The following is a 20,000-nucleotide window of genomic DNA, read 5'->3' on the forward strand; positions in this document are numbered from 1 at the left end:
AAAAACAGATTTTAAAAATTGTTTCAGAAACCGCTAACGTTATTAAGTATTCTACCAGGTAAAAAAACGGTCAGCATAATAAAGAAAATTGATGTTTGCAAAAAAAAAGCAAATAAAAGGTTTTGCGACCCGATATAAAAACGATTTAAAAATCAAAGTTCAGTCTGACAGTTTTGTCTACTAGATCAAAAAAATCTAGTGTAAACATAAACGACTTAATATTTACATAGTCGTATATAGATTGAATCATAGAAATGAGAACAATTTCACAACAAACTTTGTATGTAAGTATCAATGCTTTGTAACATTGTTATCATTTTCGAGGAAAATGTCAAAATGCTGCGTTCTTTGATCAGTTTTTTTTTTTTAAAAAAGCTCAAAGTGGAATTCAAAACTTCGTTGCTAGAATATATATCAACAAAAATTGTTATCTTTGTACAGAGTACAGTTTTAATCAGTGAGAAATTTATTATTTTTTTATCGAGTTAAGAATATTAAAAAAGTTTAAATAAAATAAAACTTATGGTTAAAATAGGACAGAGCATCATTCTTCATTATTTTAATAGGAACAATTGTTACAACTTGTTGCTTTTTTTAAAGTATTTTTACATTTAGTAATTAAAAAAAGTAATGGCTATAATAACACTTAAACTAAATTGCTCAAATTTATTTCAGAGAATATGAAATCCCAATGAAATCTTAAGTACCGATTTGATATGAAAATACGGTGTTCAAGTTCAAATATCCAGTTAAAGCTATATATTTCATATTAAAATTATTATTATGAAATGTACTTTTTTTTTTAAAAAATTGCTTTTTTGTCGAAATTTGTATATTGATAACAAAGCTTACATAGATATATTATTTTTTTATATTTATCAATACATTTTTCAAGAAACAATTTAAAAAAAGCGATACTTTAATATTTTAAGTCTTAAAAAGAAGCTTTTATACAAGTTAATCCCTCTGCAATAAGAAGGTCTTGTTTGGCTCTGTTGGCAATGTTATGTTATGCTACGTATTAGGTTGCCTTTGTTTTATTCTCACTTGTTTATTTTGTTTCCGTTCTTTATTTAGTTCTTTAGTTTTTTTTGGCGAAAAAAATCATTGGTTGCTTAATTGTTTTTCGTTGCTTACATTATTTTTTTTAAAGTAATTTATCATTTATATAACGATAAACCGAGAAGAACTTTAGACATGATAAACACGAGACGTTGTAAGCACAATTTATTAATTTAAAAGCATTTCTTTTATTATATTTGATTTTTTTCAAATTGATTAAATTAGATGAAGCTGGGGAGAATAGGAAACCAGAAGAGGAGAGGTTTTACTTAATCTTTATATATTGGCATTTAGTTTGCAACAATATCTATATCTGATATTGTGAATCTCAGTTTGGAATTGGGAGAGGTAAATATAATAGTATATTTAATATAATAATATATTTTACTTTTAAGTCCTGACTTAAATATATATTTAAGTCAGGACTTAAAAATAAAAGTTTATAATATGATAACAATTTTGTTATGTTTTTATTAACTATGGATAAAAAAAAAACAACGGATCAAGTCTGAAGTAACGTCGCTGCGAAAAAAACAATGCAGGTTTTTTATCTTACACGCGCGCATATTTTTGCCAAATAACGAATTAAAAAGTATGATTACGTCACTTTGCACGCACTTATCGATAAGTCAGACTTATTTTGGCGATTTTTTTATTGCGATATTATAACAATATAATAATAATAAATAACAATAATAATAAAAATGAACAATAAAAATATTAGTAATAAAAACATTAACAAAATACATGCTGTTTTAAATATTAACGAAATTTTTTTTTTTTTTTTTGGTTCTCAAACAACAACAACCTCTAGAAGATTTTATCCACACAAAAAAACGGATCAAAATTAATTTTAAAATCGTAATTTTTGATTTATAAGAATTTGTTTTTCAATCAATAAAATTTAATTCGCTTTGACAGCTTTTGAATTAATACAAATAATAAAATTTAACTTAATACAAATTATACAATTAGATATTAATTAAATATAAATATATAAAACTTAATTAAATAACTTATATAATATTAAATTAACTATAAACTTTTTTAATGTTTGAGATTTACAAACACGAAACTTCAAACATTTATATGTGTATGCTTATGTCAAATAAAGTGGCAATGCAAAAATGTTATTTTTTAAAAAATGTTTAAGTTATTGTTAACTAGCTTATGGAGCCTGCAATCATGTAGTTGTGAGGAAATGCTCTTATTCTGAAGGCCCCCCAATCTTCGAGCATTAACAATCTTTATACTCTGTACTTTGTACTGTGAAATTGAATGTTTCTTAAGAATTAAAATCAATGTTTAATAATAATGCTACTATTATGATGTAAATAGGTCAAAAAAAAGAGAAAATCAATATAAACATGAAATAACAAAAAACAAGCATAAATAAGACAAAAGAAAAATTATTAAGGTTTTTCATTTTCGAAAAAGGGTCGAAATAAAAAAGATGTTTCTAAAAAACCTGAAGTAAAAATAACTTCAACTAAAAACCTTTAAAAACAGTGCACAATCATTTCCATGGTACTTAATATCATAAAATATTTTTTTTCAAATAATTATATATATTTTATTAATATTATATAAATTCATATTAAATATTCAGTTTGTTTCTTTTATTTCTAAGTTATCAAAATTTATTAAATTTAGTTTAAATTGAAAAACATCAAAAGTAAAATTTGGATGTTAGAATACTGAGTATACCGAGTAATTTAATTTTTCACTTCAACAAACAACCAAAAACTTCAGTATAGCAAGCTATCCATAGCGTCAGTATAGTAAGATGTCTATAGCTTTAGTATAGCAAGCTCCCTATAGCTTTAGTACAGTGGGTAACTGATAACTCACACATAACGAGCAACTTATTGTTTCAATATAGCTAGCATTTTGCAGCTTTAGTATAGCAGGCAACTTACTGATTTTAGCATAGCGGACAATAATTCCATTTGCACCACAGACAAAAAGAATTTTAGAATATCTTTAGTATTTTGCATTAGCAGCCTTATTTGCTTAACGACATACGGTTTTTGATCTTGGAGGACGGCATTGCGTTCTTTTTTTGAAAATACTTATAATTTGTTATAAAATTCTTTTTTTGAGAAAGTAATTGTCAAACTTATTTTCAATATTTGATATTTTTTCTGATGTAATACAATAACAATTGAATAAAAAAAAATTATTTGTATAATAATATGTTTTTTTAGCTTAAAAAACAAATTAGTTCTAAAGTCAAATGAATAGCACAAACTCACAAACTGACAACCTTTTTTTGCAACAAAAGAAATCGTTTCCAGACAATTTTCAACAGCCATGTTTTCTAAACTCATCTCCAATAGCTCGTAAAAAACCCTGTTCACTAAATACATCGTTAAGTTTAAAAAGACCTAACTCATACAGAGTGCAAAAAAAAAAAGCAGAAGAAGAAGAAAGAAAAAAAAGTTCAAATAGTTTGCTGAATAGATTACGGTCGATAAGTTCCCCTAACATCCACAATGGTTTTAACGAAACAACAAGTTCCGATCAAAATGTTGATAATGGATTAGTTCAAACTAAGTCGCATGAAGAACTTAATAACTCTTCTAGTACTTCTGATAGAAATCTTAGAAACAATAAAAACGATAAAAATGAAAGTATAAACCAAAACTCAATTCAAAAAATAAATATTTTTGCTGATGTCTCGCGCAAAAAGTCTGTGGCGACTGTATTAGGTGATATTAAAGACTTTAAAATCCGTCGATCAAACTCAGCCAAAACTCCAAATAAACATAATAGAGAAACAAGAAAGGTTAAACGACTTACACTTAACGAAGAAAATATGAAGAATTTTGACGTCCCTATGTTTCCTGCTACGACGTTATTTGTTCCCGGTTATGATTTTGAAACTAGACAAAAAACAAACGATATACAAAAATCTTTTCGAAAGCAAAGTTCTCCTATTTTATCGAGACGAGGGAGCCGCGATAATACAGCCACAAAGTTAACTTCACCTACAACAAACCATAAATCTTCATCTCTAACACAAGAAGATAAAGATATAGCCGCAGCAGCTAATGTGTCTAAACCTGAATTGAAAAAGTTTTCTCCATTATTAGCACGAAGAGGAAGCTTACCACGTTACTTTCCTATTCTATTAAAGCGAAACTCAAAAGAGAAAATTTGCGTGTCAGTTAATCAAACCAATCAAGTTACAAAAGATAATGAAAGACTTCCTGTATCCAGCGAAGAACTTGAAGAATGTATTAGTGGTTTGGATTTAAACGATAGAAAAAAAATATTACTTAAAAACCAAGAAAAATTTGCTCAAAAAAAGAAAAATAGTAAAATAGAAAACGATGTTCCGTACGAGCATGTGTATGGAAAAGTAAAAAATATATCAAGCGCATTTGATAAGGGGACTCCGTTTAAGGAAGATTGCCGTAACTCATTTTTTCGTACAAAGTCTCTACCTACTAAATATGATGGTAAAACATGTGTGGAAAAATTAGCTTGTACTTGTAAATATATATCAAATAATAGCAAAAATAGTGTTGAATATTTGGGAGACTTTGAACCAAATGGTGGTAGAAGCAAAATGGAAGGTTATACAAACGGAGACTTTCATTTTTCTAAACCTGAATTTAACATAATTACTCCATCGCCAACACCAAAATCTTATCTTAATGATGACGCATTAAGCAACTCTTGGCCAAATATAAGGGAAACTACTACTGACTTATGTGTAACCGAGTTATAAGTAACTGTTATCGACTGTTCTTAAACTATTGAATAATTTTGCTGCACTTATGTAAATATGAAGACAGGCATAGTAAACTTATGATATAATTAATCAAAATAGTCAGTTATCTTTATTAAAATATTTATTCTAGTATGGAAATCCTCAAGTAATAACTACTTGTTAATGTAAAAATTAATATACCAACTAGATAATGTTACACATAAGCATTTTTTTTATTTTATTTCTCAGTAAAAAGACATCATCATACTACAAATAATATTTTATTTACTACAAATAATATTTTATATACTAGAGTCAACTAAAAAGAAATAAGCAAAATAAGCAAATAAAAATAATAAGCAAATTTATATCTTTAATCATAAATACTATTATTAAGCAATTCAACAAATGAGAAACCATTTTTATAATGTTTTTTTCTTCTGTATTTTAAAAATCTAATTTGTCTAAAGTTATAAATTGCTCTGTATATTCATGTCTAATTTAACTGTTGCTTAAAGTACGGAAGCCTACCATCATTCATGCGAACCACGTTAGTAAATTATTTCCGCATTAAATTTCTTATAAACATTCTTTTGATTGCATTAAAAACTAATTTCATGCTCAAAAAGTACTTTATCTTCTGCTAGTTTAAAAAAAATCTATCTTTGTTACTTTTTCAAACATTCATTTTTTTCATTCTTTGAGAGTACAGCAATGTTTTTTCAAATAACGATATATATTGTCAAAAAGTGATTAACGGAAAGTATTTTGTTTTAAAAGTTTCTTCTAAAATTACGAAAGTAACAAGAAGTTTAAAACTTCACTTTGGTGTACTTGAAGTGTAAAGATCAGGTTTCACTCATTCTTTTTTTCAACGGGAACGGGAAAAGAAATGAAAAATTAAAATTTATACTACGAATCCTCACATGATTATTTGTCTTTCCTGTTCCTCTAGAAAAAAAGGATAAGTGGAAATTGAACTTTATTACTTTTCGTGTTTGGGTAAAGAATGTCACATTTTATATTTGTAAGACAGTAACGAATCTATGCGCGTTATATAAATGTGGCTCTTAATGTTTTCTAAAGAGACTTGACTTATTTTATAGACTATTATTTTATATTTATATGATATATTATATTATAGACTATTCATATATAGGAGAAAGATGCCCACGATGACTTATTTAACTTTAACACGTTAAAAATTATTATTCGGAAGACTTAAATTAAAAATTTTGATATATAGGAGCATTCCTATGCACCCTATGCAAATGGGTGCATTCTCTGTAACATGTAAATTGTAATTGACTCTCTGAATTAAAAAATTTTGATATGGGTGTATTCTCTGTAACATGTAGATTAATATTAACCCTTAGAAATTAACCAGTTTTGCTTTTTTTTATAAGTAATTCCCAGTTAAATAAAGTACTAGTATGCCACCATAGACAACTAACAGTTCATATGATGGCAAACTTTAAACAAATTAGAGAAAAATAATTATTTTTTTAATCAATAATAACACAGCATTTATTAAAATATAACAAACAATAAGAACACAAACTTTATTGGCCCAATATTACTAATATCTAACAAAAAATCCTAAAGATTCTTTGTTAGATATTAGTAATGTCTCTTAAAGAGTAAGATTGTGAATAAAATTCTTCACAAAACAAGCATGTTGTATTAGATAAGTAAATCAATTTTATTATCACTTTTATTATTTTTCTCACTGCAGTTTTTTTCATAAGATAATATCTTTCTTTTAAATTTTTTTATCGATATTTTTTTTTATTAAGTATATTCTTCCTTTTTCTTTTTCTTGATCATTTCTTCTTTTTAGTTGTCTTTTTCTTTATCATTTCTTCTTTTTAATTATCTTTTTTTTTTATTATTTCTTCTTTTTTTATTGTCTTTTAATTCTTGGATATTCGGATTCGGATTCGGCTATTTAGTTGTTTAGTTTTTCCCTGTTCTGATGTACTTTTAAATTCAATTTTAGAAGTTTCTAAAAATACGGCAGACCTCTTTTGTATATCCAGTCTAAGTTTTTGCACCGGAAGTAAAGTTAAACATCGTTGAATCTTCTTTTGCAATGCAAAAAATAATTTTTGAATTTTTTTCAAAAATGAGGAAAAATAAAGATTGATGGCACAAATATTTTATATACCCACTTTTTATCAGCTATTCTAAAAAATTAATTAAAATTATGCTCGATATTATTTTTTTCCACTATTTTATATACCAGTCGCTTTAGTTCTTTTATTGTTAAACCAAATAACCTTGTCTCCATATCAAATATACAACAGGGTCGACGACACGCCGACGACGGCCCTGCACAATTATTTTTCAACGACTTGATGAACTTTTTAAGTCTGTTTTAGCCGCTTTTTCCTTGATGAACTTGGTAATCCTATATTTGAAGAAAGAACTTTGCCATATTGCCTCCCATGGCCCCATATCCTAAAATGTTTTAAAAAGGATTAGATTTTTAAATGTTTTAAAGTTAAAACTCAAATTATAAAATTTTCAAATTTGTTTTTTAAACCTAAGGAGGCTGAAAGGTTTTAAAGATTTATTCACTTATAGATTGAAGTGCTTAACTTCACTTTTATCATGAAGTGGTATCAATGCTTTAAAAAATTAATTAACTCCTGAAATTGAAACTACAAAAATGACCAAAACTTGGCTTTATTACATTCAACCAAAAAAAATTTGAATCATTATTTGGTCGTCAATTTTTATTTATCAAAACATTTTTATTATATATTAAAACATCTTTTTTTTTTAATATTATTTTAAACAAAGAATTATATTGACAGTTTTATGTATTTTTATTGCTCTTGGCTTGTTATTACGTGTTAATTATTATTTTAACAGATTATTTATCTTTAAAGTTTTTTTTTTTTAATTTTATCTTTGTTAAATGCTTTTTAAGGTTCTGACGGCAAGATCTTTACTATCTTCTTTCAGATACCTTGTTTATATTTGTCATATTTTCTATCATTGTAAGTTTATCTTATTATTTTTATTATGGTTTATTTAAATATGTACAACGATTAACAAACGCAAACCAAAAAAAAAAAAAAAAAATTTTTAATGAGAACAAAAAGCCAAATATTAAGATTACTGACCAAGTTGTTTAACAATCCAATAACTCATAGTTACAGTGCTTTAAAAGAAATTGCCGGTGCTTTACAAGAAATTGAACTAATGGACTTGAAATTGAAATAAAGATGCTTTACAAGAAATTGAACTAGTGGGCTTGAAATTGGAATAAAGGTGCTTTACAAGAAATTGAACTAATGGACTTGAAATTGAAATAAAGATGCTTTACAAGAAATTGAACTAATTGACTTGAAATTGAAATAAAGGTGCTTTACAAGAAATTGCCGTTATTAGTTTAAACAATCAAGATATTTCTGTTAAATATCTGGCCTGCAAGATAAACAATTAGATTGTTTAAAGGAAAAACACTTAAAATCTTGCTGTGGGCTGCAAGCAATCTTTACAATTTTATTCAAAATGCAATATGCCTATCAAAATTTTATGCTACATAATTTAATATAATAAAATTACGGTGTATTACGTAATCCTAACTTAAGCTTTAATTTCCACACCGTTGAATTCTCACGTTTTTGTATGGTATATTTAAGCGAAGAAAAATAAATGAAAAAGAACGACTTCTACTAGCATATAACTTTTTTGTTTACGTTTACTTATTAAATGAAGAAAATAATAACTTAAAATGAAAAAGCCTGTTGTTTACAATATTTATTGACTTTAACACTTTGTAAAAGTTCTAGCTTTATTGATCAATAATCAATGATTACAGATCAAAAGAGCTGGAGCTTTTAAAAAGTGTTTAGGTAAATAATGTAGGGTATACATGATTATTAATCATGTCCAAACTAATGACGTATTTAAATTTTACTTAATAAAATTTTAAGCAAATCGACTGAGCAAAAACCTATAGATGTTCAAAAAGAGACTTTATAAATGTATTGAATTTGTGTAAACATAAACATGCACGCTATTGTGCGTGCATGTGTTTGTATTAATATATATATAAGGTGTGTATTGAAAAATTCCCCAGGCCCCATTTACCTCCGGGCCCTAGTGCTACCGTACAACTTCCCTTTCCCTTGTAGGAGCCATGTTCCCTTGTAGGAGCCATGTGTGTGTGTGTGTGTTTATATATATATATATATAAAGTAGTAGAAAATGAATTTAAATTTTTTTTGTCATTTAACACTATGTTTCATCAATAAAGACTCATCAGAAATGAATGATCAAATTAATAAAACTTCAATTTATACCAAAAATTAAATTACAGGAAGTCGCAAATGTCTTAACAACTGTAAAATTTCACACATTTGTGGAATATGGTGACACTATTACAAAAAGAATTCTTTAGAATTGATTACTTTTGCTTTTTTATAAAAAAAATTTTATAAAGGATGGGGGGGGAGGGGGGTTAATGTAACTATTATTTGAGTTCACTTATTTTTATAGCTTTTTAGGAGAAACTTATTTTCGTGCCTGCATTTAGAAATCAATTCTGATTTTTTGTTTAATAAACATTCTTGGTTTGCATGTGTAATAATTTCAAATTTTTCTTTAGGCATAGTATGCATTATTTGGAAATAAAGAAAGTGGTAATTGTTAACAAAAAAACAATTGTCCAAGTAGTGGAAATTGTTTATTATAAAATATGGTATATAAATGTGTTGTTTCCTCTAATAATGTACCTGATAAACAATATATTGGCATAACAGAGGGTGAATGGAAAAAACGTTTTGCAAATCATAAGCAATCCTTTAAAAATAATAAGTATTCAAAAGACACCTTGCAGTCAAAATATATATGGGAATTAAAAGATAAACATATAGATGATTTTATTCTGAATTGGTCCATCCTTAAATTAGCACCTGCATATAAAAATATTTCCAAAAAATGCATACCATGCCTACAAGAAAAATTTGAAATTATTACACATGGAAATTAAATCTTTTAATGTCTATGGATTAAACCTGTTTCAAAACTTGTTTTTCATGTTTAAATATCAAAATAACATGCTTCCAAATCCTTTAAGAACCGATTTCTAAAAATTAATCATAAATACTTAACGAGGTGCTCTACCCATAACTTTAGTTTACCCAAGTCAACGCCTGAAAGATCTGATTACCTAATTTCATATAGATGATCTCGTCTTCGGAACATAGTTCTTGATTAAAATATGAAAAGTATAACTTGAATAAATTGTTTTAAAATTATGTTTAAACAGTATTTATTTGAATTAACAGACACTAACATATTTTTGTATTTTAATTAAAAAAAAAGAATTTTTTTGTTATATTTCTTACTTGATCTATTTTTTTTTGTTGTTGCAATTTATCGTATTTTATTGTTTTAACTTGTTTTTTGTAACGAGTATTTGTAGATTTATATAATGAGAAATTCGTAAAAGTACTTTACGCTTACTATAGGGGCTTGGTGACAAGACTTCTGTCTTCGTCTTGTTCCATCGTTTTTAATTTTTTATTTAAATTATATTGATGAAACTTGTAAAACAAGAACATTGTAAAATGACGAAATTAATATTAAATATATATAAATTAATTAATATACATATATAAATTAATTAATATTAAATATATATAAATTTTAAGTACCACCAAAAATATCTTAAATAGATAGTCTTTAAGTAAGAATAATCAAAAAAAGAATTACAATGTTTAAATGAACAGCACATTAGAGGAAGAACAAATTTATCAAGTTTTCTTAATAATAAGACCAACTTGTGTTAAATCAGAAATGGTTTTTTCCGCTGTTGGCATCATTTGTATTTAAATAAAGGACCCGTTTGGATAATAATTAATTAACAATGTTTGGATGCCCTATTTATAATAATACAGTTAAAAACTATTTGGGAGTATCTCCTGGTACCTATTAGTCTGATGGTTAAGGTGCCAGTTTTACTGCCAGTTTTTGAAAATGACCTACTCTTTATCAATCACCAAATCATTTGTCTTGAGAAAAATCTAAACAAATATTTTTTGATAACTTGAAGCATACTATGTGTTCCCTTCTACCCAAATTAGAAACCTTATTAAAGGGAATGGTTCAGTTGGATATATCAAACTTTCAAAATGATTTCTTAAAAGTCTTACGGTGGTACATAGGTAAAGATTACTAGAAATAATTTCAATCAATTTTTTAAAATTACACTTATTTTTTTCAAAAATCATCCTAGATTCTACTGATCGTAATAGATTTCACTATAACTCTCTGTAATGGCTTAAAAATCAGAATTTCAATCAAGTTATTTATTTTGAAATTAAAGCAATGCCCTTAGCAACAACATTTCAATCTCACATTAAACCTATAAAAAGTGGTCTATCGTATTAACTAGGTTTTCATTGTACTTTATGTAATTACAGTGTGTATGTAACTTTATATTAGGTCATTATTACACGACTAAATGATAACATTTCAAACCACTCATCGCGAATATAGCCAGCTTGTTTGTTTAGAGTACACAGCTGTTTCAAGGTGGACATTTGGCTTCTTGTTATTTATTTAAATTGTTAACTTAAGGGGTGTTACTAAAACTGTTATAACTTTTGTAATATTACAGATAATATTGTTTTGTAAAAAGAATATAAACAGTATATAATAACAATATATAAAAATTGCTTTTAACATTCCATAAAGTATCAAAAGTTTCTTTGATTTTTGAATAAACGCGAAGAAATTACGAACTTAAATAATTTTGAAAAGTTAAATGTTACTTTTTAGCAAAAATAATCAAATAAAATATACTTCTGTTGTTTAATGTATAATATAAACATTGTTGGACCATTTTTAGAGCAAAAAATTTTACTTAAACCTAATGTGAATTGATTGAGGGATTATTAAAGTCAAACAACATAGTTGCCAAATATTACATAAAAATAAAAAAAAATAAAAAATAAAAAAAAGAGTCTGACTGGAAATTAAATATATTTATCAACATTAAAGATATCAAAGACATATTTAAAAAATATTTAAGTCTGTGAAGAGAATTTCACAAAGTTGATAAGCTTATTTGCGAACCAAAAAAAAACTGTGTGTGATTTAGTAACGCTTTTAAGGTTATGTGACGTAACTTACGTCATTGCTTCAAAATATCACACAAAAATCAAATTTAGTGCTAAACATGCCAAGTTCGAAAACATATTTGATAATATATAAAAACATATTTGATAATATATGAAAACATATTCGCAAACATATTTGATAACATAACATAGCTAGTGTTACAGAAAATAATTTTTTGATTTTCATATTTAAATAGGTTGAAGAATTACCAGTTTTGCGGACATTACAAAAATTTTACGTTTTTCATTTAAAACGAATAAAAACAAAAATATAAATGCATCAAAAACTGAATTTTTGTAAAAATATTATCAATGTCGGCAAAAATCTAGATAAAACAGATAGTCATCGATAAGTGCTCCGAATTTCAACCACCAAGCATGTAGCTATGTTACCAAATCTTAGTTGACCCAAGGCAGGTTTTCCGTAAAAATCGCAAAAAATAGAAAAGTGATTTCAAATCATTAGCAATAATTTTACAATTTCTATTTCTTTTCCGTTTAATATAAATATTTATTTAACAAGGAAAGATAGATCTTTTATATTTTTGTTATTTAAAGATAAGAACGTTTATAGTAAAAAAGTACTATGATTTCAAAGATAGTGAATTTTTATGCGGAAATTATTATTTTTAGTGATAAACTCGTGACGTAATTTTACATTGCTCAATTTTAGATTGCGTAAAACAGCCGTGAGTAATAGTATTTTTATGAACTATTTTTTATTGTTATCATTTTTTTTTTATGGGTTCTTCTAAAAAAAAGAGAAAAAAGTATATCATCTGTTCAAAAGTATTGGGGACATAAAAAATCAATAAATATATTTTCTTCAGAAACAGCAGGATTGTCTCTAGAAGTAAACAAAACATTAAAACAAATAACACCATCATTCATTATACCCGCTTCAGCACCAGCTAGGAAGCTGCCTTCAGATTCATATATTATAAAAGAAACTGAAACTGTAGTTAATCTTGAATGTTGTTTTTAATTAATACAGATATATTGAGAACAGTTGCTGATTTGGCTGGAACATGCACCAGTTGCCAATCAAAAGTTTATCTTGCCTATGATACTGAATTTAAAAAATAATTGTCACATTTATTTGTTTTGCATTGTGTTGTATGTAAATGGTCAAAAAAATTGTATAGCTTTAAAAAGATTGCCAACCCTGATTCAAGCAGAGGAAATAAAACCTTAGGTGAAAATACTAAATCAACTGTGGCTTTTTCCACCGATGAGTTTACCAACATATAACAATGTTGTAGAAAAAATGCACAGTCCTTATTTATAAGCTTGTTCTGAATCAATGTCCGTGGCAGCTCTGCAATGTGTTGACAATGGTTGTGCAGGTGGTGCATCAGTTAACAATGATGAAAATGTACTTCAAAAAATGTAACTGTTAGTGTTGATGGTACTTGGCAACGTCGTGGATTCTCTTCATTGAATGGAGTTGTAACTTTAATTTCTAACAAAAAATGCATTGACACACAAACCTTAGCTAAAAATTGCAAGTCTTGTACTGTATTGGGAGTCCAAAACAAGATCAAAGAGCACAATAATGGTTTGTATTTCATACATGCCCATTTAATCATTCTGTTAGTTTTGGAGCAATGGAATCTGTTGGAGTGCTTGAAATGTTTAATCGTTCTCTCTCGAAGTTCAATTTACGTTATAAAAAGTATAGAGGTGATGGAGAAGCAAATCTTATAAAGTTATTGTAGATGCTAAAGAAAGATGAAGGAGAAGTTTATCGATAAGGAGAGTTTTAAATTCAAATCAGAGAATTTGAACATTTATTTTTTTGACTTTACATTTGATTTTCTTCGCTTGGCGTTTTTCGATCTTCTGTCTAGGATTTTTAAATAAGTACTTGGGCTTTTCGTTTCAAATTTGGAACGAGTGTTCTTTGATATATATACCAAGTGCCAAAATTCAGAAAATGATTAATTTTTTTCAATTTCACCACTTAAAGTACCATTATTCTAATGTACTTCATTTCTCTCAGGCGTTCACTGCTCGTGTGTGACCATTCGGCGAAGTTTATATATGTCAGAACTTTATATATGCCAAAGTTTATAAATAATTTCACCACTTAAAGTACCATATAGACTTTGTGGAAGTTTCAGTATCTAATTTTTTTTCATTTTTTACTAATCTTTGACCAGGTATTATTTAAGTTTTTGCTAAATCGTCTTTAATTTGTCCTAATTAGGTTTTTAAATTATAATTTTTATATGATTATTTATTTTTTAGTATCATTTCAAATGTGCTTCAACAGTTTAGAAACATAAGATATCAAGAAGATATTACATTAAAAAAAATTGGTTTATTTACCTACGTACCACCTTAAAGTTATTTGTGGCGTACCGGCGAAACATAACACAGAAAGATCGCTTATCATAAGAAAAATTTAATATTAGCCCCATATTAACATTAAAATTATTTTTTTAATTTATTATTTAGCTACCGATTACTAGTTACTGATAATATAGAGCAATTTTTAGTTACTACATTGAAATAGCTGTAATAAAATAAATAAACGAAGAAATAAAACGACATTTTTAATACATTAAAAGTTTTTATATAAATTAATATTTTTTTCGGGTAAAAATACCTTCTTTTACCGGGTCTGTTCAGATTAAGCAGATAACTATATATTAAGCATTTAACTATATTTTTTATATATACTAATATATATACTTATACATATATATATATATATATATATATATATATATATATATATATATATATATATATATATATATATATATATATATATATATATATATATATATATATATATATATATATATATATATAGATATATATACACACACACACACTAAGATTTTATTCAGATTATACATAAGGCAGTCGACGAGTACCTGGCTACGCGTCCTTTTGTTACTTTCTTGGTTTCTTACGGATAACCATCATTTAATAAAATTCATATAATTCAAGGTATTTTTAAGACAAAACTCGATTTTGAAGTAATCACATAATATTATGCTAAATTGTCACATGCTAAATTGTAAATAAAATGCTAAATTGTCACATCGTAATGAGACAATTTAATAATATTAACTTGGTATGTGAAAGAGGATCTTCAAAATCTTTATCTAAGTTTAAAATTTCAATAGTTACAGTTTCTTTATCACCATTATAATTTCTGAAAACATTTAGCAAACGTTTAACAAACGTTCGGAATGTTATTTGAGTTTCTGATACAATAGTTTCAAAGCTATTTATTAGATGGAAAACAATTTGTCTATTATAATTATGTATATATATATTAAAAAAATGTTAAAAGTATCATGTGGTGTACCGCAAGGTTCTATTTTAGGGCCAATTTTGTTCTTGATAAAAAAATTAAATAAATTACTTTTATAAAGCCTCAAACCTTTTAATTTTCGTGTTTGCAGATAATACCAATTTGTTTCTCTCTAATAACGATATTTACCAACTCTATTCGACTATAAATGATAAATTGCAAAAAGCATTAAATTTGTTCAAATGTAACAAATTAACCCTAAAGATAAACAAAACCAAATGGATTTTCTTTCACCCGCTATCTGAAAAACGTTCCTTACCCACAAATATGCCGCAAATTTTTATTGATCTGATAAAAAGAGATTAAGTAACAAAATTTTTTTATTTTTTCTTGACGAGAAGATCACATGGAAACAACATATTATTTACATTTGCACTAAAACGTCTAAAAGTACTGGAATCGTATACAAGGCCAGAATATGCTTGAATAAAAAAAGTTTAACACAACTTTATTATTCATTTTCTCACAATGATATAAATAATGCAGTTTTTTTTTTTTTTTTTGTTATTCACCTCCTCAAGACCGAGAAGGCCACTACAGATGAGGAGGCTACTTAATAGTGGTTATAACCCTCTCTCAACTCTATAACTCTGAAACACAAACCTTGATGAACAATGCCACTGCGTGGAGAAACAAGTTGAGCGCGGTACTACCAGGGGCATGATGGGGATTGAACTCGGAACCTCTCGCTTATGAAGCGAGTGCTTTACCACTACCGCATTACTGTAGTTACTGCAGTTACTGTAAAGTAAGTTAAAACGTCTTTACTGCTCAAAAACACGCTATGCATTTAATCAGTTTTGCAGATCGGTTCTCGCATACTAAAATATTTTTTATGGAAACGAGAATACTTTATGTTTTATTTATATGTGAAAAAACGATTTATGCTCTTTAGTTTTAAAGATTTATTTTTTTTGAAATCCATAATCAATTACGCCTTAAGAAATACCAATTTTGTAAATAAACCGTTTTGTAAAACAAGATTTAATCAATTTTGTATTTCATATCGTGCACCATATCTTTAGAATAGAATTGTTTTACCAAATTTGATTTATCGATTACTTTTCCAATTTTCAAAAATAAATCAAAAAACCTCATTCTCGTAATTTAAAATACTTTTGAATACTTTTGATAACGTAGTTATATAATATAAAATGAAGTTTTATGATACAATGTGTATATTTATATTATAAGTATTATTTCTTTCTGGTATTGTAATTCATGTTATTTTTGAAAAAAAATGTTCTTGCGAAAATGATATTCTATCAGATGCCTTGGTTTGTACTTTAACTAGTTTTTTTAATCTAGACTTTGAATTTATAAGTCTTCGGATTACATGTTGTAAAGGATTTTATTATGTGATTCGAACACACACACACACACACACACACACACAACAACCCACTTATTATTTCTCAATGATTATCATTATAATTTTTATGTGCAACGTGTTCCTTTACGTAACAAAACTTGTTTATTGATTCCTCTTAAACAAAAATCTTTAAAACCCTGAAGATGGAAGATATAACTATAATATTTTAGGACACAAGTAGGTGTGCACACTTGCAAATTCATTGCCATCAGAAATTTTATATACAACGTCCTAGAGAGGCAATTGAATAATCTGTTTTTTAAGATTTAACTTGATTATTTAATGTTGTTTAAAAAAGGGATTAAGAGATCTTTTTTTGGATTAACGGCTTGGATTTATATGCATTACATATTTTTACGAATCACATAATTCTACTAGCTTCTTTTATTTTAATGATGAAGAGCAAGTACTTGCGTAAGCAATATCAGAGCAGCTAATAAAGCTATAGATAAAAGAGTATTATATATTTTTAAACACTTTTTACTTAGTGGATGTTTTATCGTATACATAATGTCATTTAATGAAGGAATTTGCTTTCAATGCAAAAATTGCTTTTCAAAAATAATAATTTCAAAAATAATAAATAAACAAGACCTTCATATGATTTTTCCAACTAAAATGTTCATCAAATATTATTAATAGGATTTTATCTGATGTAATATTTTTAATCTGATGTTGTTAATCATTAACTTTTAAATTTTTGCAAAATATCAAGTTATGTCAGTAAGATGTTTGATGAAATAAAATATATTTATTTTTACTAATATTCAAAGAGAGGCAGTTAGCTTTAAACAAGCCATTAAGATCTTCCAGGTCACAAAGTACTGTTGAGAAAACTGAAATTATATTGGAGAAGGAATAAAAAGGACTATGGTTCAACATAACAGTAAAGATCCCAAAAAAGAGCTTTGAGGAAATCCACAATTTATTGTTTTTAACTTTGTATAAGATACTACTTGTCTTCTTTGCCTTATTTTTATTGCATTTTAAACGTCCTAATCAATTATGGTATGAATTAGACAATGTAAATAAGATAAATAATAAAGGAGCTTCTTTATGAAAAATAAAATGATTTAGCAATCTTAATTAAATCATTTATTTACATTATGATAATAAAGGGTTAAGGCTTTTATAAAACCCATTAGATCTCAATTTAATAATCAATAAATTATCAAGAATCAAATCATAAGCTTTTGAAAAATAAATAAACCATTGCACCAATAAAATCTCAAATATCCAAACATTATAGTCTATTTTTGATAAAATAAACACCTTATTCTGAGTCGTTATATAGCCCTAACTTCATTTTTTCAAGCTCAATAAGCACCCGCTTGTACTCTTATAAAACAACAATTAACCGTTTGTACTCTTATAAAGCAGATTTAAAAGCTTTTGAGAGAGGTGGAGAAATGTTTTTTTTTTTTAAACAATGTATAACTTTAGCCATTTATTGGAAGGAAAGGAATTTATCATCAAAAATTCTATTATTTATATATTTTGAGAAACTTTCTTTAAAGAAAAGAACACGGGACTTGAGCATATGTGCTGGTATATTCTTTTTAGTTTTCGTAGCCATTAATTGTCAAAATATCATCCGATTTAAAAAAATCCGGTTTAAAGAAATTTAAAACTTGGAAATAACGTTTCAAACTTATTCTTATTGCGTTGAATAACTTAAGTTTATTTACGGCTGTTTTAAAAGTGTTAAGAAATACTCTAAGGTTGAGAAAGCTCCCATCATTATTGGGAAACGATAAAACATTAAAGAAAAAACCATTGAAAATATTTGATATTAAATTATTTTTGAAAATTATTTAAATATATTCTAGCAAAGTTATAAATTCATTAGAGCCACCACACTTATTTAAGAGAAATCCATAGCTTTGCACCCTTGCATCCCTTGCAGTTTTTAATTTTGAGCAAAGTATAACTGCTTTTCTTAATGTTCGGCGACTAATAGCTAATAGGTGCAAGTAAAGTCATAAGTCTTCACAGGTGCATGTAAATTTAAAATTTGTTACTTTTTTAACTTGTAAAAAGTAGGTCTTAACATGTACAAACAGTATTCGTATGCTAAAAAATCCTTTTGTTTGTAAGAGTGAAATTAACACAGAAGGGATTGATAACCGATTTAAAACAAATGAGCGATTTTATTAAATTACTGAAACAGCAAAGCTCCAGAAATTATCATTGTCATGCTGTTTTAAATTAAAATCATCTATAATAATAAAATGAATTAACCAAAAAAGTTTAAAATCGCTCATTTTTTTTAAATCGGTTATCAATCCCTTCTGTGTTAATTTCACTCTTACAAACAAAAGGATTTTTTAGCATACGAATACTGTTTGTACATGTTAAGACCTACTTTTTACAAGTTAAAAAAGTAACAAATTTTAAATTTACATGCACCTGTGAAGACTTATGACTTTACTTGCACCTATTAGCTATTAGTCGCCGAACATTAACAGCAGCCAGACTAAAAAATTAATTAAAAACAGCTTAATATAAAGTAGTGATAAAAAACACCCGGCCAGCTCTAGCTAAAGTTGATTTATTTTTATTAGTGTTTTACTTGCTTTGAGCATAAATTCTTGGCAATGTGAATGGCTTTTAATATTATAAGGTAATCAAATAACATTTTGCCCTTATAAAGGAAATAATTTTTATATATACTTACTGTTCATATAAAATACAATTTATACAAATGTATATAATTTGTATTTTATATGAACTGTAAGTTCATATAATTAAAAGTATATGTTTATGAACTGTAAGTTATAACTATAACTGTTTTAAGTTATAAATATGTAAGTTATAGCAGTTTAAAAATATGTAAGTTATAGCAGTTATAAAAAAAGTTGTACCAGTTATAATTGTATACTGTAACTGTTTAACTATAAGTTATAAAGTAAGTTATAACAGTAAGTACAGCTAATGTGTATGAACAGTAAATTACAGTGTAAAATCTATACTATATATATATATATATATATATATATATATATATATATATATATATATATATATATATATATATATATATATATATATATATATATATATATATATATATATATATATATATATATATATATTATAATTCTTATTATAATCAATATCTGAAGCTGGAGAGTATTGAAAATCCTAAAAAGACAAGTGATCAACTAAGAAAATATATAGCTAGACTTAAAATCCATTTCTGTTTGGGTACTGTGCAGATGAGATTTATATCTATTGGAAGGTTTTTTCGAAGGCCAAATAAAAAGCAATTACTTTAAAACGCCATAAAATGGAAGCATGGATGAAATGGAGAAAGGTAAGATAAACTGAAAAATTGTGAAATACATTATACTTAAGAATTTTCGCCGTTAAGTTAAA

The 20,000-nt window shown here is 26.4% G+C and overlaps 1 protein-coding gene across 4 annotated transcripts in view; it reads left to right on the forward strand.

The window, feature by feature from the left end:
* The window catches only part of LOC105846755 (uncharacterized), a 5,611-nt gene extending 607 nt beyond the window's left edge, over window positions 1-5,004 (forward strand). Inside the window, exons 1-3 of one of the 4 annotated variants that reach the window (XM_065801740.1) lie at window positions 292-457; window positions 1,288-1,410; window positions 3,270-5,004. In XM_065801740.1, the coding sequence (XP_065657812.1) occupies window positions 3,299-4,798 (1,500 nt within the window). In that variant the 5' untranslated portion in view covers window positions 292-457; window positions 1,288-1,410; window positions 3,270-3,298 and the 3' untranslated portion in view covers window positions 4,799-5,004. Of the gene's footprint in view, window positions 1-268; window positions 458-931; window positions 1,217-1,287; window positions 1,411-3,269 lie in introns of those variants that run through there. The other 3 variants (XM_065801741.1, XM_065801742.1, XM_065801743.1) reach the window with 3 other exon arrangements.
* The last annotated feature ends 14,996 nt before the right edge of the window (window positions 5,005-20,000 follow it).

This window comes from Hydra vulgaris, chromosome 07, assembly GCF_038396675.1.
Source record: "Hydra vulgaris chromosome 07, alternate assembly HydraT2T_AEP".
NCBI lineage: Eukaryota > Metazoa > Cnidaria > Hydrozoa > Anthoathecata > Hydridae > Hydra > Hydra vulgaris.